Source organism: Neopsephotus bourkii, unplaced genomic scaffold, assembly GCF_033783945.1.
Source record: "Neopsephotus bourkii isolate Nb327-2 ecotype Australia unplaced genomic scaffold, CSIRO-AGI_Nbou_v1 NB_1637, whole genome shotgun sequence".
NCBI classification, from domain to species: Eukaryota; Metazoa; Chordata; class Aves; order Psittaciformes; family Psittacidae; genus Neopsephotus; species Neopsephotus bourkii.
Genome location: NW_026902112.1, coordinates 9,338,676 through 9,365,473, shown reverse-complemented (window position 1 = coordinate 9,365,473; position 26,798 = coordinate 9,338,676). Strand labels below are relative to the sequence as shown.

The following is a 26,798-nucleotide window of genomic DNA, read 5'->3' as shown; positions in this document are numbered from 1 at the left end:
CAGCCCCAACTTTCTCAGCCTATCTTCATATGGGAGGTGCTCCAGTCCCCTCATCATCCTCATGGCCTCCTCTGGACTTGTTCCACCAGTTCCATGTCCTTTTTATGTTGAGGACACCAGAACTGCACACAGTACTCCAGGTGAGGTCTCACAAGAAGAGCTTAATGCTTTTACTCGTGACTTTGAAGGTAGGGTAGCTTGTTCTGAAGGAGAAAGAACATAAGGCAGAAGTGGCCCATGTCTAAGCCTGAAAATGCCATTTCATTCCAGCAGTTGCACTATGGAAGGGCTCCATCTACATGAATTTGTCCTGGTGAAACTCTGCCCTGTGGCTGTTTTAACCACACAGGAGAGGAGCCTGCAGTGAGGAGCATGTATGGTCATGTCTCCCCAGTATTACTTTGCCACAGGGGAGATTCTTATACCTGATTCAGCTTTCAAGTCAGGGTTTGTATGAAAACAGCTTGCAAGGCCTTTTGGTGAGGATAAGGCAAGAGTAATGTTGCTGAGAGATCTGTATCTGGTGTTGTAGGGTGGATGGGAGGAAGGGTTTTAAGGTGGGCCTAAGGTTGGCTTAAGACATGGGTATTGATAGCCAGAAAAGAGAACAGTAAAGCAAAGTACAAATGCTTTGATGGTTTCTTGTTTTCCAATAGAGGCAACAGGGATACGGAGCTAAGCTGGGGCTTGGGAAGTGGGGAAGTCCTCAGGGGTTGGACAATGGGAGAATACTGGGGATAAAGGTCTGCTTGGCCTGTTCTTACCATCTTCCCTCAGGGCAGGACATCAGAGGCCTTTTGTCTGACCCAGTTACTGCCCATTTTAAGTTCTTTTGGTTCTGCTGGGTGAATGCAATTCAACCATTTCTTCAGGACACCCTGCTCAGATGGGCTCTTGGTTGCCTCTGTCTTGCAGGTCTGAATTGGGTAAACTTGTTTTAGACGTCAGGTCCTGGTTTAGCCTCTAGCAAATGTTGTTTTCTGCAGCCTGAAGATTTCAAGCCTTGATATTGCTGGTGCTAGATTCCTGTTAGCTGAGCTCATGGTGTGGTTTGACATGACTGGTGAGCTGGGGTAATGACTGGTTGGGGAGACGTCTCCCCTCCTGCCCCTGACCACAGCTGCTTCTGCTGCTCCCCTCTGTGCTTCTCTAACATCTGTAGCAAGTCCAGGCAGCTGTGGTATAGAACTAAGCCAGTCCTAGAACCCAAATCACCTTCACCTTGTTCCTGATAGCTTCCTGAACCCCATTTTCATGGAGGGTGGCATGTTGGTGGCTGCAGCTCTGTTGAAGCCAGGCATTGCAGGAGCTCATCTGGAAGCATCAGCCTCTCTTCTGCCTCAAAGGTAGGTAAATGAAGGCTGAGGCTCCCAGCAGCGGTCCTGAAGCAGTCTCCCTCTCCTCCAGCCCCTTTCACAGGCCAGCTTTACAGCCAGCAAGGCGTTTGGAGCACCGTGTGTGCCAAAAAGAGCAAGTTTAGTTTATTTTTAACATCTCCAACACAGCCTCCCCACTGGCCACTCGCTGTGAGGAGGAGGAGGAGGGTACAGAAAGCTCCACGCACTTGTCCAAGGCCTGGAGCAAACCCCTGCAGTTCTTTACTGTTTCCAGCCAGCAGACTGGAATGATGCTGACTGTGGCAGGCGAGGGAGGAGGTTTTGTTTGCTCTTTTTCTCTTGTACTGCATTCATTTCTCAGACACCATCTGCTTGGGGCTGACTAAGCTGCAGCAGTAGCCAAGAGGCAGCTTTCTCTTTTTTTTGTTAGAGATGCAAACTCATACCATGGGCCGTGCCTTTGCTACCAGACTGGAAATCATGTGGAAACTGGGCCAGTTGGTGGTAGAGCTTAGCCACTTACTCGCTAATTGATGAGAGGATGGACACTGGTGGTGTTAATGGTTCCTCAGTGAATAATGAATCTATCTCTGGGTGGTTTTGGATTCCCAAAATAACACAAAGTAAGTTGATGTGGCGGTGTCTTAGCCTTAGGCAGGAGAGCCTCGTGTTGGTGCGCAGCTTCCTAGTGGAGAGTCTCCAGTTTGGACTGTCGGGGTTTCCTTATACTGATCTTTAGAGGCTTGTTCCAAGGCCAACCTGGGTAGATTATAAGGGTGGGAACTCCTGTTAAAACTGGGAGGTGCTGTTTGGTCTTGAAGGATTTGCAGGGGCCTGGTTAGGTCATTGAGAAACTAAGAAGTCTTGCTAATTGGATACCACTTCTGTTAATGACTGTGGTGCTCAAATTCAGTTCTCTTGCTCTAGTATTAACTAGGTAGTTTTTATATTTGTAGATCTATAACTTATTTTAGGAGTGGACTCCAAAACTCCCCTTTAAAAATGAGTCTGTATGGATTTCTGGTAAGTGCTTTGTGTGAGTCAGTGTAAGATCCAGGTATAACTACAATGAATCTCTTTCTTGTTTCCCTTTCCCAGAATATGACAGATACCTAGCATCTAGCAAAACCATGGCAGCGGCTTACCTTGACCCCAACTTGAATCATACACCAAGTTCAAGTGCAAAGACTCATCTCAGTACTGGGATGGAGCGTTCCCCAGGGTCCATGGAACGAGTCTTAAAGGTTTTCCACTACTTTGAAAACAGCAGTGAACCGACGACGTGGGCCAGCATCATCCGGCATGGAGACGCTACTGATGTCCGAGTAAGTCTGCTTTGAGCATTCACAGGCCATCTCTAGCTTAAGTGTTAACTTAACACTCAAGAAATGGGAAGTTAAAGCAAACAGGAGGTTTGCAGTTCATTTTAAAAGAATCTTTACCTGTTGTAAAGGGTAAGTTCAGGAAAAGCTCTATGTGGTACCAGCTTTCCTTGAGAACAAACAAAACCTGATGTATGATTGTGTATTATCTTAAACAAATACTCTTCCCATTTCTGCACAATAGAAACTTGATGTTTACACCAGTGGTTGTCAGCCTGGATAGCACTGCTGATGTGTGTCAGTTGACTTATAGCACTTCGTGCTCCCCAAAGGCTTGTGTGACCCCTTATGGCAGGAGGGAGAGCTGGAATGAAGGTGACACTTTTCATATGAACTAAATAATTTAGCATATTTAAATGTAGGTTGTATGTATTTACACGCTTAAAATGCTTAAATGTAATGTGTACATTACAAAACAGCCTTGCCTGAGCACTCATTCCCCCATGGTGTGGGGAAATGGAGCTGAAGAGTCCATTCTACCCCCAGTAAGTCCCTTTGTTCCCCTCTCCCCCCCCGTCACCAGCTGCTTGTGTTTTTACCATGCTTGTCCTTCAGTTAGTTGGACAGAACTCAAAGCTGGGGGAGTTTTAAGAATAACTTTTAAGTGTCTGTAATCTGAGAGGTGTGTGTGGAGCTGTTAGGTGTGCATGAAACCTAGTGGTTATGCTGAAGCATGAGTTCTTTCTAATGCTAGGGCCTTTGCTTACCATTTGCTACACTTATTCCTTGAATTTTTGAGGTGTTGAGGTATTTAAGCTGAAATGAAGCTCACTTCAACGTGTCAAATGCTTTTAAAGCTTCATGGTTTGGTTGGCTTTTAATGATTCTCTAAGAGCAGACTCTTGCATGGTGGTAGGTGGTATGGGGGGTTGTTTCCTTCTCTGAGGCTCTTACTGTAGGAGCAGGTTCCCATCTGTTCCCTGCTGCCAACGTTTGTATTCTCTGCATGTACATTGAATTCCACAACAAAACCCTGGTTCCAATCTGCTGAAGAGAGCTGTTGGGAGTGAAGGAGCTCTGTTGACTCCTGCCCACCATTTCCTTTGTGCAAGAGAAAACCAAGTAAAAAAGACTGAGGTTTTGAATGTTTTCTCTTCCTCCTGTTTATTTCCTATCATGGCTGTGTATGAAAACACCAGACAGCATTCCTCACAAGTAGATCTTGTGACCCTGATCATACACCTTTGAAATTCAAGGATTTTCAGTGGTGATGATAAGAAAAGCTCTCTCTTGTCAGTTCAGTGGGCTCAGATCTGTGTGTAGGAACTTGGTGAGCAGACAGAGCTGCAACAACAAGAATCATCATCAACAGCAGTAAATTGAATAGGGAGTTTTGGGTACCACTTGAAGCACTCTGACTCAAGTACGATGGTTTGAGACACCTAATGTGGTTGATTCATTTCATGAAGTGTATTCCTTAGTACAAGGGAAGAAAAAGTGTGTCTCAGTATGTTTTTAACCTTGCAAGCCTCCACTGTGAACGAATGTCTATGGATCCTTACATGGGACTTGAAATCCAGGTTATCTTTCCAAAGAAGTGCATAGAAACTTGAAAAACAAAAGCTGAGATTACATCTGTGGTTCCTCCAGCTCAGAAATACCTGTGGTTATGGGCTTTAGGGATCCAAAACTTACACTCCCTGTAAGAAATTCAGTGCTGAGTTCAAGCTGCTGGTTACAAATCCTTGTTCTAAGCAAAAATGTGTCATAGCTTTGTATAAAAGCAGGATCAAAAGAACAGGCTAGGAGCAGTTACTGGGGACTTACCTTAGTTTTTAGCTTGCTTATGTGCACATTAAATGGGATTGTTGTTTCTAAAAGTAGTGGGGTTTTTGTATTGTTCTTTCCTGATACAGAATGTAATGGGTTGCTTTTAAACTTTGTTATTTCAGTCAATGTGGTTCTTCACTTTGTTAAACCGGGACAGTGACTGTTGAATGTGCAGGTACTCCATAGTAGAGATCCAGCACTGATGCATTACCATGTCCTGACATTTATTCTAGCAACAGTAAACCCTTGTTGGAGAAGAAGCCTACATTCCATTGGAATGACTGCTGTTCCAGCAAGCTGAATAATTTAAGGTTAAAATAACCTTTAAGGGGTTTTATGCCTTAGTTTTATCATCCCCCTTCCTTTTGTGGAGGAGCTGGTCTGCAATAGAACTACATAGAATTACAGACCTAGGAGGAGGCTGGTGCTGGGTTTGGTCTTTGGCTTGTTCCCAAGGAGCTGTGTAAGGATATTCAGAGGTGAATGTCTTTGAGACATCTCTGCAGTGCAAGAAGGGTTTTCAAGGCTACTCCCTGGTTAGCACAGCTCCTCTGGGATGGCAGCCCAGGAACCCTTCCAGCGTCCAAAGGAAGTCAGACTTGGTGTGGAATCTCCAGGGGAGCCAAGTCAAGGTGAAGCAGAGGACTTTGGGGAATGTACTGATACCAGGGGGAAATCAGGGTGGGACTTTCTCCGCTGAATTGTGATTTCTGACATCTGTTTCCAACAAAGTCAAGTTTGTCAATGGAAAGTATGTGTTTGACAGTGAAGGATGAGAGGAAAGGCTGTTTTCTATGTCTTTTATGGCTTCCTTAGAGTGCAGACAGCGAATACCTCCTATACCTTAGTCTTTGATCATGTAGGGAAACCCTTTTCATTACAAAACTCGTGTTAAGCTCAGATGAACAAGGCTTAGCTTTCTTTAAGCAGCTAGACTGAAGGTCTGATGTCATTGCTGTTTGACTTGAAATACCTTTAACCAAGACAACAGTGTGGCTGTGCATAGGCCTTGCTTTGAGAACTTCTGGCTGTGGCCCTCTGCTTGCTCAGGATGGATTTAGTCCCTCAGAGACAGCTGTTTCCTCGGAGGGATGAGTCTGTTTTCTGCAGTGGATTCAAGGGCAGCTTTTCAATTCTTGGAAATGCTTTCTTGGATTTCAAAGAGCTGGCATGCTTTCTGTATCCTTTTTTTCTCCTTGGCATTATACTGAAGCCATGCTTCATTTCCAAGAGAAGAAGGGAAAATAAGGCTTTTATGAATGCACAAACAGTGGTCTCCTACCACAAATGTGTATATAGATAGCCATGCTTTGCTGGAGGAAGAAAGGCTGTTTATCTTCCCTGTTTATCTTGGCATGGCTTGTTTGGATGTGTTGTCTACGTGCATATTCACAGAGAGGGATTTGCAGCTTTGGGGCCGGAGAGGATGCAGGGCATGCTCTGCCCTGTTCACAGCCTCAGGTGTGGCATGCAAGAGGGTGGGTGTTGCTGAGATGGAATGTCTTTGGTTTCCAGTGCATCCTGAAAGCAAACACTGCCACCACATCTGGATCAGCAGTTAGGAGTAAATCACCTTTCTGCTTTCAGGAGGTGGGGTTGAAGCAGAATTGGATATTCCACATGAAATATATTCTGTATCTGATAAATGAATGCAGTGCATTTAGATTGAGGGCTTGGAAAGCAGGCACTGGAAACATGTGAGCCCTTATAGGTGGCTTTATGTGGAAGCTGCATTTCCACCCCGAGGTGCCCAGCTTGCATCCATTACACCTTCTTTTAAACATCTAGTCCTTAAAGCTTATTTTTGATTCTTGAGTAGTAGTTGGGAGAAGTAAAGATGACATTATTTATGTGGAAATAACCACCAGACTTCTCAAACGAGGTTATTAGCAGACATGTGTCATACTTTGAATCACACACAGGTTGGTTTTCTTCCAGTTCTGTCTGAAACATAAATGGATAGAGGTGGCGTTAAAACTTCAGCTGTCAGCTTTGTCCTTACCTCTGGAGCTGGAGAGAAGCGTGGTCAGAAGCCTTTGACACATACAGTGTCCAGTGCCCTCTTAACGTGTTCATCATTCAGATGTCTTTTCCCCCCTTTCTCCGCAGTAGCACCCTGACATGGTGGCTTCTTGAATGCTGACAGAATGAGAGCTCAAAAAGCACAAGGAAAAAAGAACATCCTTAGCTAAGGATATATCTAATTTAAATTTGAAGTCAAGGGGCATGACTTGCCTGTGTCCTGTCTGTGCATCATGGGCAAAGACCAGAGCGGTTTCATCAGTTTCCCTACTCACCTGCAGAGTCTTATTTTTCGCAGGTAGAAGGCATGGATGTGGGGTTGGAAGATTGTGTATTCCAAACTGGAATTTTGTAGGAAGAGGGGAAATCACGAGGGAGAGAACTCTTCCCTGTGAGGGTGCTGAGGCGCTGGCACAGGGTGCCCAGAGGAGCTGTGGCTGCCCCATCCCTGGCAGTGTTCAAAGCCAGGTTGGACACAGGGGCTTGGAGCAACCTGCATGCTGGATGTGCTTCAGCCCTTCTCATGGAATTCCAACTGATTCTATGCGAAGGGCTGAATCATATTCAGCCAAGACATCGCTAAATCAGTTTATTGGGCTGCATTACTGTGTTAGGATTTGTTGTTCTTTCCTGTTTGCCTCTCTTCAAGCCCCATCATGTTGCTGTACTTTTACCCAGCAATACAGGAGAGCTGAGTATTTGACTGGAGATCCAGTTTGTGGTGGAGGAATGGAAACAGGCTCCACAGTTCAAATGATGCCCTGTTAGACAAGCCTTTCTCCTGGCACCCGTGCCAGCTTCCTTCTTGCTGTTTGTTTGCTCATGCTGTGACCTTAGCTGTGCTGGCATAGGTGGTGTGACTGTTTGGCAACCTCAGTCCAAGATAAAATGAATGATTGCCTTCGCGTTGCTCTTAATCCAGATCAGTTCTGCAGTCTTGTTACCTGCATCCTCTTGCAGGCTGACACAGTTGAGAACACTGCAGGAAGAAAGGAAATACCTGTTCCTGCTGGCACTGCAGTGCTGCTGAGGGAATAAGGTATTAAAGCCTGATTTGTGAGCATCCCTCAGCACCCACTGCAGCATTCCTGCTTTCCAGACATTGCTCGAGAAGGATATTGCCTGTCTTGAAAAAGGGCAAGAGGTTTGTCAGTCTGACCTCAGTCACTGAGAGCACTGACTGTGTTGTTATTAAATACATGCCTCCCTTCTGAGAACTGAGTACCAAGAACTCAAATCTATGGACCTGCAACTGTAATCAGTATCAAACCAGAAGATACATGGTCTTCTGATAATGAATCTAATTCTGACAGACAAAACCCACCTTTGGTCTTTAGAATGCTTGTGCAAAATACTCTTCATATCCTCGGATGAGACACACATCTGAAATAACATAACAGCTGGATCTGTGGGTAGCTTCAAGTTAACAGCGTGTCCTGCATTAGCGTTTAACCATGCAAGTGCTGGATCCAGGGAAGCTCTTAGACTTTGCAAGGATAGGGAACTTTTTACAAGGGAAGGTAGTGACAGGGCAAGGGGAAATGGCATTAAGCTGAAAGAGAGCAGATTTAGATTAGATCTTAGGCAGAAGCTCTTCCCTGTGAGGGTGCTGAGGTGCTGGCACAGGGTGGCCAGAGAAGCTGTGGCTGCCCCATCCCTGGCAGTGTTCAAGGGCAGGCTGGACACAGGGGCTTGGAGCAAGCTGCTCTAGTGGAAGGGGTCCCTGCCCGTGGCAGGGATTGGAACTGAATGAGCTTTAATATCCCTTCCAACCCAAACCAGTCTGGGATTCTGTCAATTTCTGGTGGGTTCTTGATGTAAAGCTTCTGAAACTGTCAGCATTTAAAGTACTGTTATTTGGGAAGTGTGCAGTAGGATCACAAAAGTGCTGATTCACCTGCGAAGGCTCGAATGCTGCTCCAGCTCTGCTCCGTCAGTGCTCTCAGTGTGCGCTTGGAGGTTCCCTGTGGGGTTACGAGTGAGTGTGGAGAGGTGCTTTGGGTGACAGATCTGTGTATGGCTTAAGCAACAGAGACACTGAGGCACTTCTGTGGATGTGTTGCTTGAGTTGATGGTATTGCATGGTGACAAAATCCCCAGCACCAGCATAAGGTGTTTTCAGGCTATAGTTTCAATATATACTTGTTGCGGGGCTTCAGTGGCAGAGCTCTTGCTCAGCTGGATTAGTTCCCCAGTCTTGTTTATTGTATGAGTGTCCTGGGTTCAGCAGTAGCAGTCATTTTTCTCCTTCTTAGCAGCTGCTGCAGTGCTGTGTTTTGACTTCCAGCCTGGGAACAGCACTGATAACACCGATGGTTTTAGTTGCTGCTCAGTAATGTTTACTCTGACCAAGGTCTTTGTGAGCCTCATGCTCTGCCAGGGAGGAGGGGAAGCTGGGAGGAAGCGGGCACAGGACATCTGACCCAAACTGGCCAAAGGGGTATTCCATACCACAGCACATCATGCCCAGGATGTAAACTGGGGGCAGTTACCCAGAAGGGCTAGATCAATGTGTACAAATGTGTTTGCTGGATCAGAACAGGAGAAAGTAGCACAAGAATGAGAAGAGGAGGGATGTGGGCTTTCCTCTTTGAATGTCAGACGTGGGCTCATCAGAGGACAGCCTGCCTTTTAGTGCTGTGAGGGGATGCTAGAGCTTTCCTTCATGGAAATTGTAAATCCATCTGCATCAGAGCTTTATAGTTTACTTGTGTCCAGCTTTTCATTTAAGCTCCCCATATAATAACACCCAGGATTGTATACTTGATATATGAATAGCATTTGCCATATTTGAAGTGCTTGACAAACTTTAACACAGTGTTTTGGGTCAGAGGTGCTACTTAAGAGACTAGTACAAGACACCTTCTCCTTCCTACTAAATAGGGAAATGAGGTTTGCAGTCACACTGGGATTATATATTCCGACTTCAATTCACTCAGTGTAGCACATCAGCCTTGTTAAGTTACAAGCAAGCAGTTCATTTCCCCTTAGTTACAGAAGCACAGGGTATTGCTGATACATGCAGGAAGAGCACAGGGGTCCAGTGCCTGTCGGCCTTTCTCTTGTCTTGATTTGTCAGCAGCCTCCTGAACAAACTGTGCTGGAAATTCTATTTTGGGGCACATTCTCCTAATTAAGGACAAATATTAATCTGGTTTTAAAACAAGCTGTGTTGAATATATGTGGGTTCTTCAGACAAATGGGGAGGAATGAATGCTAACTAGGTTTCTAGCCATTGAAAAGCTTCTTCGGGGTTAAAGGGAGGGAAAGGTGACCCATCACTTCCCTATTAGTGATAGAAGTTCCTCTGAGGACTTCCCATTCTCTTCTGCTCAGATGTACAACCTATTTTATGGTCAGGATGTACATGTTAGCTCTGGAAACCTAATGCAAGTCAATGTGATTGCAGGCAACAGCACTCAATGGGCAGATGGTGGTGCGACTTCCTTACAGTTGGAGGGTGTTTATGACAATAGACACATGAAAGCTCCTCATGGAAACTGATATTCGTGTGGGTATCTTGCATACACCCAAAGCGAAATCTGGAGGAGGTTTCTGCTGGAGTCAAGTTTGTAATCCAGGTTGAAGCTTTGGTGTTCCCTACCTGCTTTTTCCCTGCTCAGGAATGCATCTGAGGAGCTTCCTGAGCTACAGGGCTGGTTGTAGTAGAGCCTGCAGAGACTGCAGGTTTCCTTAGCTGTGCTTTCAGTTAGAGGATTGTCGTGGCATCTCCCAGCAGGATCTTAGTCACACTTGTGCAGTGGTGAAGCAGTTCAACTGTCTGCAAACAGCTGATTCAGCATTCTGATCACTACCCCAAGGAACATCAGGCGTGCTTCTGGCAGGGCTCCTCATGTTGTGGCCTTGAAAGACAAGAGAAGCTGTCACCCATCCTGGAGGGATGGCAGTGGCTTTGTCTGATGCTCTGCTTGCTCTGTGGAGCCTGTCCAGAACACGAGGTAGTTGCTCACTACCCCACTGCAGTTACACGCTGACCTGATTGTGGCTGTGGTGCCAGTGCAGGTCTTGGGCATGAATCTTGTGCTGTTTTGGGAATAGCCGGCAGGTAAAACAAACCCTGTCCCACTGCATGGGAACTGTTTATAAGCTGCACTTCCTCTGCTGTGAGCTCCTGTTGCTGAAGGGACCCACTGGTGTGGTGCTGGTTGGTGCTGATAGGAGGTGTGGCTCAAAATCTTCTAACACCCAAATTCCCTGGTTCGTTAATTAGAAAGGAAATAAGTGAATAGATGTTTCACTTGAGAGGCTCCCCCTGCAGAGCAGCCATTCTGAGTGTGTTAATCCCCACATTGGCTTACTCCATCAGGCTTAGGTTCTGGCTGTGGTTTGTTGCTATCTGGAATGAGCTATCAAATGAAAAAGAGAAGCCACTTAGGGTGTTTGTTCCACAGAAAGGCTCTGGGGAGACCTTAGAGCAGCTCCAGTGCCTGAAGGGACTACAGGAAACCTGGAGAGGGGCTTTGGACAAGGGCCTGTAGGGCCAGGCCAAGGGGAATGGCTTGAACCTGCCAGAGGGGAGACTGAGCTGAGCTCTTAGGCAGAAGCTCTTCCCTGTGAGGGTGCTGCGGCACTGGCACAGGGTGCCCAGAGAAGCTGTGGCTGCCCCATCCCTGGCAGTGCTCAAGGACAGGTTGGACACAGGGGCTTGGAGCAACCTGCTCTAGTGGAAGGTGTCCCTGCCCGTGGCAGGGGTTGGAGCTGGATGACCGTTAAGGTCCCTTCCAACCCAATCCATGCTATCCTAAGTCTCCCTGCCACATGCCAGATGTAGTCTTCCACATGCATCCTGCGTGCTTTGCTGTTTGTGTCCATCTTCCAAGTTTGGGCTCTCCATCGCTTGGCAGCGGATGTCCAGCTCCTGGACATGGAAGAAGACAAAGGGTGTTGGAAGACACAGTGATACCGATACAAATGATGCTTCTGAGGATGCTCAGGCCACTGCTGTTGGAGGCAGGGTGCTGGGCTTGGTGGAACCTCTTTGGATTCAGACTGTGAACTTACTGAACACAGGTTGTGTTCCCTTCTGGAGAGCCTTTATTGTTTCTGTACATTTCACTGTGTTGCTACTGCAAGGTTATTTAGAGGTTGCAGTTGGAGAAGATGTGTGAGCTGATCTAACAGCTCGCTCTCACCTCACCAGCAGCACGATTCCCCTCCTACATGTGTCATCTTCCCCCTCTAGTCAGATTTAGTGCTTCCTTCGTCTCTTTTGCGGTTTTCTGCCTTTGCAGAATTGGGGTCTGAAGCAATTCCTTTGGGATATGAAATCATGAACTTGGGGAAACAGTTTCATGCTGTAAAAAGCCTTTTGCCTCACTCACTCCAGGAGCCCAGATGTGGCTCCTTTAGTACTGGCTCCATGTTGATGTGGCCTGAAATTCAGTGAAGAATCAGCAGCTCGTGCATCTGTATGTATATGTGTGCTTGTGTATTATACGTATGCTTATACACAGAATCAGCTCAGTTGGAAAAGACCTTAAAGATCATCAAGTCCAACCTTACACACTCCCACATGAGCTCTTTAAGGCCATTACAGGGTCAGAAGCAAAGGACTCTGAACTCCTGAAGGAAGCAGTGTCTGGGAGCAGCGATAGCCGTACTCCTGCTGAGATCTGAACTGTGCAGTGATGGGGATGTGCTGCCTTGCAGAGACAAGCCCTGTCTCCTTGAGCTTGTAGGCAGCGGCTCTGATTGCCTGCTGGCTTTCTAATGTGGATAAGAGGAGGACAGCCTGGCAGGCTGCACCTTGCTAATCCATGATCCAGGAACTCATCTGGATTTTAGTTACTGTGTGTTGGAGCTTTCTGACACGGATGGGAAACAGCAAAGTGTTGTCATTCTTTCTGAAGGTTCCTTTCGTGAGCAGAGAGCCTCAAACACTGAGATTTATCGCAGGACAAACAAGTGGGACATTGGTTTTGTTTGTGAATCTGCCCAAGTAATTGTTGCTTGCCTCCTTTTATAAAGGATCTGTGCTGAATCTCGGGAGAAAATGAAATGGGGGATGAGGAGGAAGGAAACCAAAGGGCTGTGATGTGACCGACCAAATCCTGCTGCTGCGGCATTAAATAGGATGAAAGTCTGAGATGATTTTCCATTTGTAGATAGAGAATTCTTTAAAGGGCTGGATGTGGGGGTTTTTGAACAAATACATCTTGCTTTTCTCCTCAAATGTGCTTTTTATATATAGGCTTTTATACTATTGTCTTTTACACAGAGGAAATAGCAGCTTACTTCTTTTAAGATAAATGGAAATGTATTTACTGCTGCTTTGTGAAGCCATGCTGGGAAAACATCAGAGGTTGTAAATGCTTGTCTGAAATAGGAGCTTACAATTGCACGTGTTTGATGTTTTTACTCGGGCTGGTACCTGGTTTATTGCTTAGTGTTTTGTATGAGTTATTCCATGGTAATATTTCACATGGTAAAAGTGTGTGTTTCTCTGTTTTAGGGCATAATTCAGAAGATCGTGGACAGTCACAAAGTGAAAAACGTGGCCTGCTATGGGTTACGGCTCAGTCACCTGCAGTCTGAGGAGGTTCACTGGCTGCACTTGGACATGGGGGTATCCAATGTGAGAGAGAAGTTTGAACTAGCCCACCCTTCAGAGGAATGGAAGTAAGGCTACAAATCTGTTCAGTGCCAAAATGGAGTCATTGAAGTCTTTTTCCTTGTAATAAAACTGTAATTGCTTCACAAAGAAAAATCCTCTTGTGGTGGAATAGGGGGAAAAAATAAAACCACCAAACTTACCACAAAGGTGTAAGTGGTGGTGTGTTTCTTTTAAAGGGTTTTTTGTGGTTGAAAGGAGCTTCTTGCAAACTGAAGAGAACAGATAAGGGTAACTTGGCATTTAGGAGAGGGATAAAATAGGAACAGGAATCATAGAATGGTTTGGGTTAGAAAGGAGCTTAAGGTCATCCAGTTCCAAGCCCCTGCCATGGGCAGGGCCACCTCACACTAAACCATGTCACCCAAGGCTCTGTCCAACCTGGCCGTGAACACTGCCAGGGATGGAGCAGCCACAGCTTCTCTGTGCCAGCACCTCACTACCCTCACAATAAGGAACTTCTTCCTTATATCTAACTGAACTGTTTCAGTTTGAACCCATCACCCCTTGTCCTGTCACTGCAGTCCCTGATGAAAAGTCTCCAGCATCCTTGTAGCCCCCTTCAGACACTGGAAGCTGCTCTGAGGTCCCCAGGCACCCTTCTGAGTCATTTTCATGTTGCACATTGTCTTTTGTCCATGCTACATTTTATTGTTGGTGGGATGTGCATCAGTTTTTTCCCTTCTGTACCTCACAAGAAAGTTTTCATCGGTAATACAGTGAAATCACAGCTTGGGAAGCCGAGAATCCAGGAATCCTTTTCATGATAGTAGTGCTGCATATAAGGTATAAATAATTTATGCTGTGGACATTTGTTCCGTAGTGTACAAGTGTCAGTTCCATTTATGTGTGGCATTACAACTTGCATTATACACGTTACAGAACAAAGTTAAATCAGTTTTACAATCAGAGTTTGCTGTTGTTTTGAAGTTTGTGCAAAGGAATTGTATAAATACTCACGAAAGAGCTATGATAAGCTGTAAATTATTCAGTACCTTTCCAGGGTGTCATTTAATGTTTTATCACATGTACGCAGCCTGACATACCTTTTAAACCCATAGAGGTTTGCTGTGCAGAATCAAAACGCCGCTGTCATATTTGTAATACCATAACACAGAGTGTTTAAGATCATATGACAGTCCTTGTAAAAATATTTAGATTAGTAAAGGGGGAGAAGTCTTGGAATGGTTCTTACATTAAAAGCTTCCTATAGCGTTAATAAAGCAGTAACTGTCTCTTATGTGATTTGTTTGGGGTTTTTTTAGTCATCTAAATTTAAAGGGCTGTATATCCACAGTGTTAAGAGTTCAGATCTCAGCCCTTCTCCTGCACTCACCCAGATACTGGAGGTTACACTGATTGTCAGTAGGTTGTACATAAAAAGCTACCAAAGTAAAAATCAATCTCCTCTTTATAGGCAGCTTTTGTTTAATGCTGTACAGTTTATAACCTGCCAAGGACAAGCTAGCGAAGGGGAGATATAGGGATATGACTCTGCTTGAGATAACATGGCTGTAGTTAGAGTTTAGGAAGGTTAAATAACAGTGAACAGGTCACCCAGAGAAGCTGTGGCTGCCCCATCCCTGGCAGTGTTCAAGGCCAGGTTGGACACAGGGGCTTGGAGCAAGCTGCTCTAGTGGAAGGGGTCCCTGTCCATGGCAGGGGTTGGAACTGGATGAGCTTTAAGGTCACTTCCAACCCAAACTAGTCTGGGATTCTATGACTTGAGGGCAAGATCACCCCAAATTCTGTCACTTCCTATGGCAAACAGTTCAGTTTGAGGAGCACTCAGGATTTGCCAGTGATAACCTCAGTTACATTGCAAAAGACAGATAGGAAATCACTGCTTATGGGGTGTCTTTTTCCCCCATCCTCACATTTGCTTTTACATAGCACTCTGACCTTCTTGCTATAAAAAACCTGTATTTTGTGTGAGATAGCAAAGGGCTGAACTATTTTGTGGTGCTTTTTGGTTTGTTTTAGATCACAATCAGTACTACTAATATTAACTTTTCCTACCAAGAAGAAAGATTAGCACGAAAGGTCAGACAGAAACCTTTCATTGACTGTGCCTGCCTCTTCACTGCACATTTACTTCAAGGATGGTTGTGCTTCTTAACTGGATTAAACCAAATATCCTTCTTCCATTTTATTTTATACTCTGGCAATGAAGATAATTCCATCCAACATCAGAAGATTCCAAATGCATCTAAATCGTGGTGGAAAAATGTTCAGAGTTACAGTTATTGGAACTTCTTGGTTTGACCAGGAAATAAGTATTCTGGAGCCTGCTGTGGTTTGTGTCATGTTGGGTAATGCAGTCTTACTTTTGGAGTTAAGCAGGATTTAGCACTCCAGAAGAATTTGAGTGTAATTCCATGCAAGAATAACCATAGTCTTCCCAATGCCATCTGAGGGTGTTCCTCATTACTGAAGTGCAGCAACAGTGCTGCTGTTGGGCTTTTCTTGGGGTAGAATAAACTGGTAAATGTTCCTTAAGGATTTGCCTGTAGTAATACCTGTGCATGTGAGGTGATCCCAGATGACAAGTGAAATACAAACAAAATCCCAGGGCTTTCTTAACTTCATTTTAAATTTCATTTAAGGCAATAAATGGAGTGGATTTGTTTGCTTCAGGTTGCCTCTTTGTGTTTATGCTTGCAAGGCAAATGTTAAACTCACTTTTTGATGAAAAGCTTCCTCTTCACTTGTAGTAGTATTACTGTTTTAATGATTGGATGCTTTCAAGGGCATTGGGGGTGGAAATGGGAAAGAGCCTTCATCCCTTCATCTTCACCTCTGTACTGGTAGGTGAACCAGGGGTAGCAGAATGTGGGACTCTTAAATCTGAGATAGCATCAACTCTCATCATTTTTTATAGTACAGAGCCTTAAACAGCAGTCACAGGTGTCTCTAAAGATGGTGAGTGCCCAAGCACCATTCTGTTGGCTGGTTGTCTTTGTCCCATGGAAATCCCAAGATATTCAAGTAATACATTGTGTGTGTTAGAGCTCTCTGTGTTCCCCAAGGGATAGACACTGTCTGTTAGGTTTGTAGACAGTGCAGGTCCTTGTAACCAGGTGACATTCATGCTTTGGCTCTTAACAGGTAGCAGGTGCCCCATCCCAATCCTTAGCAGTCTCCTGCTATAAGTTTCAATAGCTGCAATACGAATGCCTTTGCACTGGCACAAAGCCCACACCACCTGCAGAATGATTCAGTGAGTTAAGCTGACCTAACAGCTCTGTACCTCTTTTCCTCCACAGTGTGACTTCTCCCCTCTTTTGCTTCCAGTTATGCAGTCCTTTTCCCTTTCTTCTTTGAGCTTTAACTCTCATCTAATCCTTCAGCAAGCTGATTCAGTTCATTACACTCACACAAGGCTCTTCCTTTGTCTGCCCTTTTTGTTCCCATTTTCTCCTTTCTCATTACTTAACTGTTGATGTGAACTGAATCGGAACCTGCTGGAAGCAACCTGTGTGCTTGGGACTGGTGAGATGATGTCTTTCAGTGCCTTTCAGAAGGTTGTTGTGTGGATGGAGCTCCTCTATGGGATGTGCAGTAGGTTGGGTGAGCCTGTGTGGGTGATGGTTGGAGGAAAGGCCACTTGGTGTAGGTGGGAGCTGAAGAACCTGTGTCCAGGGTAAGCAAGTGGACCAAGTGTTCTTTAAGCAACTAAGGGAAGTCTCCACATCAGTGATTCCGGGTTTTACTGGGTTTTAATGACCCTGACACGGCAAAGGAAGCACAGCAGGATGCATGCTCCAGCATGTTGCTGGGTCTCTTGGAACAATTCTTTGCATAGATGCAAGGGAGGCCTACAAAGGTGATGCTCACCTGAATCCAGTTCTTGCAGTGTGAGCCTAGGTTGCAGTGACCATGAAATAGTGGGGTCTCAGCACTAGGGGGAATGAGAAGCGACTGTGTCATGGTTTAACTGCAGCAGAGTACAGATCCCAGGTCTCCAGAGGACTTTGAGTGGGGATCCTATAGGCAGCAGCTCTCAACAGTTGGATAATCCTTCTGGCTTTAACAACTAAGTGTGTGTCTGACTGCTTATGTGGTCTGGTGCAGATGCAGAGCAGTAAGTACCATAGTGGTCTTCCAGTCATAGTTCTCCCAGCCATAAGGGATCATCAGCTGGGATGCTTGCTTAGAAGGCAGACCTGGTTTGTGAGAAGGGACTCATCATCCTCATCACTTGGCTGCATTTCAGGTAGGAGATTTAGAGGAAATTACAATCAAGCCCATCCTTGAGTTGACCTTTGGAAGTCAGCTTCTTTATTCCCACAGGCATAGGAAGAGCTCAGGTTATTGATGGGTAATGAAGGTCACTCTCAGTGACTCTCAGCCAACAGCCAAACTGCTTGGCCTTACCTTGTTTCTCAGGAGATCCTGTTGCAGAAAGCAGTGCTTCTTATTATGGCTCCTCAGTTAAGACCACAAGTCCCTGTAAAGGAGGAAGAGTGCTTTTCCCATGTTTTCTGTATTCCCAAGAGAAAAGGCATTCGACATCCTAGGATCGTAGAATCATTTAGGTTGGAAAAGATCCTTAAGACCAGGTCTCACTATTAACCCAGCACTGCCAAGTCCACCACTAAACCATGTCTGTCCCTCAGCACATCTGCATGTCTTAAATACCTCCAGGGATGGTGACTCCACCACTGCCCTTGGGCAGCCTGTTCCAATGCTGGACAGCCCTTCTGGGGAAGAAAATTTTCCTAACATCCAATCTAAACCTGCCCTGGTGCAGCTTGAGGCCGTTTCCTCTTGTCCCATCCCTTGTTCCTTGGGAGCAGAGCCCAGCCCCTCCTGGCTCCATCCTCCTGTCAGGCAGTTGTAGGCAGCGATCAGGTCCCCCCTGAGCCTTCCCTTCTCCGGACTGAACCCCCCAGGTCCCTCAACCCTTCCCCATCTCACTTGTGCTTCAGGCCCTGCACCAGCTCCGTTGCCCTTCTCTGGCCCCGCTCCACCTCAGTGTCTCTCTTGTAGTGAGGAGCCCAGAGCTGAACACAGGATTCAAGTATCCTGGACTAGATCAGGGTGACTGAGACAGTTTGTGAGCCCTGTGTAAGATCATTCAGTTCCAGCCCCCTCCCATGGGCAGGGACACCTTCCACTAGAGCAGCTTGCTCCAAGCCCTTGTGTCCAACCTGGCCTTGAGCACTGCCAGGGATGGGGCAGCCACAGCTTCTCTGGGCACCCTGTGCCAGCGCCTCAGCACCCTCACAGTAACAAATTTCTTCCTTATGTCCAGTCTCAATCTCTCCTTTCAGGTGTCCTCCACCTCTCTCGTACCTCCTAAAATCCGAAGGCTTTAGTTTAAGAACATGTTCTGTGTGCACGACAAGACTGAATGTGCAATTTTCTTGATGAAACAAGCTTGCCATCCGTGGAATGATGTTCCCTGGTTTGCACCCAGTGTGTGTGTCTGTGTTTGCAGTTCCTGAATTCCCTTTTTCCAGTGATTGCTATTGAGCCAGTATATTTCCAATGGTTTCAAAGAAGAGGATACCGCAGCTCCTGTTCCAGTAGATTCCTAAGCAGCAGCTCCTAATAACTTCCTATAAAATCCCCATATAAGTCTTTGATTACGGGCAGCCAAACCACTTGCTGAAGGCCTGCTAAAACCAACAGATTGAAATGTTGCAATATTTGTTCTTACCATCATGAGGAGATTGTTAAATAGACTTATTTTTGGGAAGGGCTGTAAAGAGTTTTATGCTTCCGATACGCTGTACTGGCACACACAAAGGGATGAGGACATTTGTTATCAGTGCTTCATAGCAGGAATGTGTTAGAGGAGGAAGCGTGCAGTGTGTCAAACATTGTGGGCTGTTACCATGGGATAAGCAATAGTAATAAATCTAAGGGTTGGAAGCAGAAGTTTAGGGTTTGAGAAGCACTAGAAGTCTGGAATTGGTCATGGATCAAGGCCAGTTCTGAATCTCCTTCACTCTGTGGTGTACTGTTGACTTGAAAAATAGGACTGTCACATCTAAAACTGGTTCATTCTGCCTTTGCATACATCTTGATGATAAATAAGGAAGTAGGAAACCTTTGTACAGAGAAATTCCTCCTGGAACAATCCAGAGGTGAATATTACAACGCTTGCTCTGAGAAGGATCAGGGTCACGTCCCCAACATAAGAGGGCTACGGAGATGCTGTGAGGGCTGGAGCAGCTCTGCCCTGGACCCAGGCTGAGAGAGCTGGGCTGGGTCAGCCTGGAGAAGAAAAGGCTCCTGAAGGGGAGACCTTAGAGCAGCTCCAGTGCCTAAAGGGGCTGCAGGAAACCTGGAGAGGGGCTTGGGACAAGGGCCTGTAGGGACAGGCCAAGGGGAATGGCTTGAACCTGCCAGAGGGGAGACTGAGATGAGCTCTTAGGCAGAAGCTCTTCCCTGTGAGGGTGCTGAGGCGCTGGCACAGGGTGCCCAGAGAAGCTGTGGCTGCCCCATCCCTGGCAGTGCTCAAGGCCAGGTTGGACACAGGGGCTTGGAGCAAGCTGCTCTAGTGGAAGGTGTCCCTGCCTGTGGCAGGGGTTGGAACCGGATGAACTTGGGGTCCCTTCCAGCACTAACCAGGCTGGGATTCTGTGTTCCTTGAGTAAGCCCTGGTTTTGTCTGTAGATTGTGGCTCCTGGTGAGTAACAATGATTGCTACTCTTACTTGCAGCTGCAGGATCTGTGTTGCTAAGTACCATGCTTGTCATAACCAAAGAGGAAAGCTATTGTATGTGGTCACATCAGTGGTTATGGCAACTTACCTGCTGTCACTGCCTAACTGAGGTCTCTCTTTCCATGGATCTGGACCTGGTTGTTATCTGCTCCAAGACTTGATTCTTCAGTCCTCCGTGAACCTTTGAGTAGGTGGTGACAGAGGTCCTTTGCAGGCATCTTTATGAAGTGTCGGATACTAATTCCAGTTGAGTTCTCTGAGTAGTCAACAGGGATTTTCCCTTTAGTTTTCTGGCTTTGTTTTGATTTGATCCTTACTTTTAAGTGTTACTCTTTTTGTCTTCCCTTAATTCTCTTTTTTTTTGCTTTCCAGATATGAATTGAGAATTCGATACTTGCCAAAAGGATTTCTAAACCAGTTCACTGAGGACAAACCAACTCTAAATTTTTTCTATCAGCAGGTATGTTCCGTTCTGCTATTCCTGAATTTGATGGGTTTGGGGATGATTTTGCTGGGTTTGACAAGTTCTGGATTTGTTTATGCAGGTAACATAACTGCAAAGACAGAGTAGATTCAGAGTTGCATATGTGAAGCAGAAAGGGCAGGAAGCCCATGGCATCCTTCTTCAGAGGTGATGAGGAATGTTTCCCAAAGACAAACTGATTCTGCAGTTGGCTTCTTTAGTCAGATCAAAGTTACTCTTGTTCAGCTGACTTCTTATTGTTATTTCACCCCTTATTATTGCCAGCATGAAGAAGTGGACAGTTTCACTAGAATTCATTGGAATCCCAGTGAAAACAAGTGAAAACATGTTTTTTCCCACTCTTTAGGTTATTTTCATGCTTTGAGTATCTGTTACTGATTAGTAAAACTACAAGTTTCTGTATATTAAGGACCTAAATCATACTTTTGTTCACTTAAATACTTCAAATTTGCTTTTAGACTGGGAAGCTCAAAGTACAACTTCATGCAGTATCTTTTAGAGGAGTCTGGATTAGGCTGGTTATAGTATCCTGCAAGAGTAGACTTTTAATAATCCATGCATCTCTGAAAATTCCAACCTATTACTTATTTCCTACTTGTTAGGTGAGTCTTTCCTGCTCTATGTGGTATGTTGTTGATGTTCATACGCTGCAGTGTTGTTAAGAAGCAGTTTGTGTTACTAATGGAGACAAGTTGAACCCGATAGAGGGGTTTTGTCATAGTTTTAAGCAGAACTCACTATATGGAGGATTAGTTTTAATCTGAATTTTTTAAAGGAGTCATTTTCTAGAGTATTGTACTGGTAGAGATGGAATAAGGTAGGAATGAGAAGCAGGGGAGTGTTGTCAGCTTAGATGGCAGAGCTCAAGAGCTACGCCAGGAAAGCTCTGGAGTTTGGGTTTGAAATAGGATTTAGTTTCTATTTTTGTAATACCTGATGCATTTCGTTGTGTCAAAGGAACAACAAACGACATGGTGATAATGCTACTCAGATCCCAGAGGCTTCCACCAAGGGAAGCTGTTCCTGTGACTCCTTTTTGTTGTGTCTGTGCCTCATTCAAAAATACCCTGATCTTGGATTGCTTGTTTGGGGTGAATAAACCATTCTTGAGCAACAACCACTAAAATTAGGCTGTAACTGGAGCTGGTCCAAAGTGTGGCACCCTTCTGCCCTTGTGAACAGACATGTTTGCAGATGAGGAACCAGTATTTCTGATGAATTTCAGATTACTCCATCTGAAAGCAGAATATATCCACTAACATGCTCATACTCGTTTCTTTAATGTCTTCCAGCCCTTACTGTACACAAACACACCTGCTTTAGGTAAATGACTTGGTTTCTTGAATGTGTGATGAAGTTTTTGCATTGATGTATGATGGAATTGACTTCTGAGGAGACAGTTGCAATGCAGTGATACTTTGGATGTAGCGTCTTAGTTTAATTGATCTGGGTGATAGAGTTTCAACCTAAAAATGTCTGGATTTTGGTAACTTTATAGTACTGTCAGGGGTTCTTGCAGAAACCACAAAATCCTGTTCCCTTTCACTTTAGCAGCAAGTGACTTTCTTCATACTGGCTTTAAGCATAGATTTTATAGTGATAGAACAAGGGGGAATGGTTTTGTGCTGAAGGAAGGGAGATTTAAGTTAGGTATTAGGAAGAAGCTCTTCCCTGTGAGGGTGCTGAGGCGCTGGCACAGGGTGCCCAGAGAAGCTGTGGCTGCCCCATCCCTGGCAGTGCTCAAGGCCAGGTTGGACACAGGGGCTTGGAGCAAGCTGCTCTAGTAGAAGGGGTCCCTGCCTGTGGCACGGGGACTGGAGCTGGATGGGCTTTAAGGTCCCTTCCAACCCAGACCAGTCTGGGGTCCTGTGATTTGTGTTTCCCATGATACAAAAGTGGGTGATGACTTACAGAATGATTTGCTGCACTCTTATCACTACTCAATAGCTGGGAAGCTTCCTGCAGCATCCTCTCATTTGTGCCTCAGAGAACTACTTTTTTAAGCAAACAATTTAAATTGCCAGAGGGATGTTTTTTAACATTTTGTGAGAAACACATTTTTACTAAATTGGGGGAAATGATGAGAAATAGATCCAAATGGCTCAGAATAGCAGGAAGGCTTAGAAGGTCATCAGGAACTGACATGGAAAGATGAGAGCTCCGAGTATGTGACGATGCCCTGAATCCTGCTTCTGTTCCAAAAGGAAAATCAGAGGTTCTTGTCTCCTTGCACACCATTTTTGTTTCACTTCCCCTTTCTCCTCTGCCTTACCCTGAAGTATTTCTAAATGCAGTTCTTCAAAACTCACTGGTCTTTGTGCTGGGAAGTATTTGGGTCTCCATTGTCATGGAAATGAGGCACACACATTTCCAGAGCTGTCATTCTTTGTCCATGACTGTTTTGCTCCAGAAGTCTCACTTGGCCTCTTGAATACATTAGGAAAATGTAGGACTTTTCTCTGATGCAGTGTTAAGGCAACACCAGTGACTCGAGAAGGCAGCAGGAAATGAATTTGAGCAGTAACACTGCATTATAAAGCAGAGCGACAACGGGGAGGGGGGGGAGATGTGGAAAACCAAGGAAAGATGATTTTCCCATTCTGTCTCATTGTCATTCCGGCAACATTTTAACATACTCTTTTGCTACCCACAGTTCTCAGACACATCGCGTTGTGCAGAGGCAAGAACAGCAGAATATATGGGGGGGTGTGGAACTAGATGATCTTAAGGTCCTTTCCAACCCTAACTATTCTATGATTCCATGATCATACATGCACACATGGGTATCACAAGCTTGCTGCACAGAAATAACCACGTTAGAGATAATGAACATAGGACTTAGTTATAGAACTCTGACAGAATAATGTTCTGTAATCAAATTGGTATTTGTAGGTGTAAATAAAGTCGAATACATTGCTGTGTCACGTATTATAAGAGAGAAAATAGGAGATTTACAGGACCAGATGCTGCCCATGGCTAGGTCTTTCGAGATGAGGCTGAGAACCTATTTCTAACTTGATAACATCTAAACACATGTTGTCTGCCTTATTAAAAATGTATAGCATCAGATTAAGAGTGCATGAGGAGGAAAAGAAATCTGGTGACCTCTGTCACCCTGAATGGTCTGTGGGGTTTAGAAAATGAGATTGTTCTATTGAATGTGAGCTGCAGAGCAGTGGTGTTGGAAAAGAAGCCAAGTTTGAGTAAGAGAGTAAATCCTCAAGTGATCTTCATCTTCCAGAAGAGCACAGAACGTTTGTAAAGATAACAAAGCATTACCTTAATCACTGTCAGCAGACGTGGTTTACTCATACAGTTAACCCAAATCACAGTTACCAGGCTGTTAAACTGAAAACTGGCAGGTTTCTGACCTCGCATGCATGACTACTCCCATTCACTCCACTGAGCGCATCGCCCCGGATAAACTGGTGCAAGCATCTCGGTCTTCTCAGCTTGGGCTTAATATGTGAAATCTTGTATTTCATTTTCCCCTTGATTTTCACTGTTTTAGGGATGCTGTGAGCTGGTTTTGGTTTAGATAGTCGTGATTTCCAAGACTCCTGAACAAGTGAAGAACCTGTGAGCAGGACTGCAGGTGCAGCCATTTGTCATCAGTGGCCATCGTCCTGCCATCTGCAGTGGGCGTAAGCTGGTCTAATTGGAAGTATAAAAGCAGGGCACTTAATGAGGCTTTTCGTAAGAATGCTCCTGGTTTGCAGTCTGCACAGTAAAGGATTAACATTAGTGTGTGTGAGGGGGGAACCACACAACTTGTGTGTAACATCAGAGTTAGTTGTACTAATACTAGTACCATCTGGTTCGTCAAAGCAGAGAATCACAGAATCCAGGTTGGAAGGGACCTCAGGATCATCTGGGCCAACCTTTCTAGGCAAAGCATGACCTAGATTGCATGGCCCATTACCCTGTCCAGCTGGGTATTGAAAGTACCCAGTGTTGGGGAGTCCAGCACTTCCCTGAGGAGATGATTCCAGTAGCTGATTGTTCTCATTGGGAAAAACTTCCCTCTTGTGTCCAGTTGGAATCTCCCCAGGAATAACTTGTGCCCATCACCCCTCATCTTTTCCATGTGACTCCTTGTAAAAAGGGAGGCTCCACATTCTTTGTAGCCACCCTTTAAATACTGGAACATGGTGATGAGGTCTCACCTGAGTTTTCTCAGGGCTGAACAAGCCCAGCTCTCTCATATGCATCCCTCATATGCATCTTGTGTTTCAGGCTGTGCTGCAGCTTTCAGATGGGGTAGAGAGGCTGACACTTAGGCCATTCCTTTTGACTGGAGGAGCTGTGTGTTCAGGACATGTCATTTTACATTCCCATTGAGGGCTCTGATCAGCAATCTAATGCTAGAACTGTGTCTTACCTTTTACTGCTCTCTTTGGAAGGTGACAAAGGCAGTAGGTGACTCTGAGGTGTCTTCCATTCAATGGAGCATTTAGGTGGTGATGCAGCTCTGTCTTTATTATTCCCCTAGGCCCAAGTGCTTACAATTTCAGCCAAATCAGGCAGATTGGATCCCACCCAGTGCTGGGAGGTTCAAGTATTCACAAATCAGGAAACCCCAGATTTATGGCTGCCTGCGCAGTTGGCAGATGCTCGCAGCATGGGTTTTATGTCCCAGCCTTCAGCTGTGTCCTGATGTATTGTATGGCCACATCTGAACCAAAGTGAACTCTAATTCCCTCCCCAAAACCTTAACCATGAAGTATACAGGATTCCTGAGTTAAAACCACTGTGAGTTAATGTTTATCAGTAGCCTTTTATGTTTGTCCTTGTGGGATGTTTTGTGCATCTCAAAAGAATGCAGATCTGTGTCTTCTCCATGAATTTTGTCCATTTCTGAAGAAAAGAGGAAACAAGCATAGGGGCACAATAGGAGAATTAAAGAATCAGAGTTTTCAAGTAATGAAAATCAGACTTCACGTTTCTCTTGTACTTCGGGGAAGGATTTGCAGTTGCTTTCAATAAGCGTTGGTGAAATTCTTTGAGGGTGTCTTCCTTTCCCTGTGTTCCATTGATATGGCTGTTGGGAGGTGGAAATAAAGGGGACAGGCTTCTCTCTTTTGCCTTAATGCCTGAGTGAGGAAGGAAAGCCATATCTCACATCAAGATAGAGCTTTGAAAAACACTCATATAATGACAATCAGACGTAAGCTACTTGAATTGCCTTCCTTTTATCGTGGGACAAGAGCCCGCACACATTTATCCTTCAATAACATGTTAGCCTCCAGTAATTGGAGATGGTTTATCCCTTGATGAAAAGGGAGTAAGCATCTGTATAGGGGGTGGAGAGGGGGGAACCCAGCTCTTGGGCATCAGCTGTTCCATTGTCACTGTCCTTGTGCTTCAAACAGGGACTCTTAAAGTAATTTGGAGGGGGGGTTTATTGGATACTAAAGAGCAAGAAAAGGGTGTTTTTATCAGTGTAAAATTCTTCTTTATGCTGCCTTATTTAGCCTGCACTGTGGAGCTGCCCTGGAGGTGCGCATATGTATATACACTTGCACATATATATATGTATAAATATTTATGTATATGTATGTGTATATATATATACACACACATACCTGTATATACACATATATATTAAAGAAGAACATAGGATTAAACCATGTTTTGGATGTGCTATTAAAAATAAGTCAAAGTCTGTGTAACACACAACAGAAAGAATTGCAAGCAGAGAGAGGATGGTCTCAAAGTTAGGGCTGATCAATGATGCTCCACACAAACTGAGCTGAATTCTGTGCCACAGGGATTCTGTGTTCCACCGGGCAGGTTCATTTTCATAAGAACACTTTTTAGAAGGAAAAGAGGAAAAAAGTGATGCTGGTTTTCATTTAAAATAGAAAAAATAACAAGAAAATGCTTTAAGGAAAGAGACCTTGCTTCTGTGGACTAATGGCACTTTTCTGCTCTGTCTCGGTGATGTCTGTAAAGATAATGTCAGCACTTTAAAAGCATTTTCTGATATGAAAATTCTCTTTTATATTGTGGCAGATAAATGCATTTATTTTTATAACACTGTCCCCAACACGTATGAGATTTTAAGTTCAGGCAATTACTGTAGTGACTTAATGAGTAAGCTTTTGTAAGGCTTCGGTGTCTGAGATATAATTTGAAGTCAGGCTGGGAATTAGGCTCTTCAGCCTAATTAAATAACAGCACCTCTTCTACCCTAATAAAACTAGGAGACCTAAAGCGAATGACTTTGACAGGAAAAGCTTTGAAGGGAATCGAGGACACAGGGAGAACAGTTGGCATCCTTCCTGATAGCGGCAGCCTGTTGCACACAGAAAGTGAACCAAGGAAGAGTTCATGGTTGACTCATAAACCCTGTCCTGCAGGGAAGCAGTAACACATGTAGGAATTGCAGCTGCTTATAAAGATATCTACGTATGTATTTAAAAAATGATCAATTTATAAATCAAAGTGAAGGTCACCTGCTCCTCACAGCTTGCAGGAGTTAATAGAAGTGAGA

At 44.9% G+C, this 26,798-nt stretch overlaps 1 protein-coding gene and 1 long non-coding RNA gene across 25 annotated transcripts in view; one reads left to right on the top strand and one right to left on the bottom strand.

Annotated features, from left to right (window-relative positions):
- Positions 1 to 26,798, top strand: part of PTK2 (protein tyrosine kinase 2) — a 201,829-nt gene that overhangs the window by 83,427 nt on the left and 91,604 nt on the right. For all 24 annotated transcript variants that reach the window (XM_061374197.1, XM_061374196.1, XM_061374183.1 and 21 more), the window contains 3 exons: positions 2,436 to 2,662; positions 12,984 to 13,150; positions 20,191 to 20,278. In XM_061374197.1, the coding sequence (XP_061230181.1) occupies positions 2,468 to 2,662; positions 12,984 to 13,150; positions 20,191 to 20,278 (450 nt within the window). In that variant the 5' untranslated portion in view covers positions 2,436 to 2,467. The remainder of the gene's footprint in view (positions 1 to 2,435; positions 2,663 to 12,983; positions 13,151 to 20,190; positions 20,279 to 26,798) is intronic.
- Positions 1 to 26,798, bottom strand: part of LOC133223477 (uncharacterized) — a 254,198-nt gene that overhangs the window by 146,602 nt on the left and 80,798 nt on the right. The window lies entirely within an intron of this gene.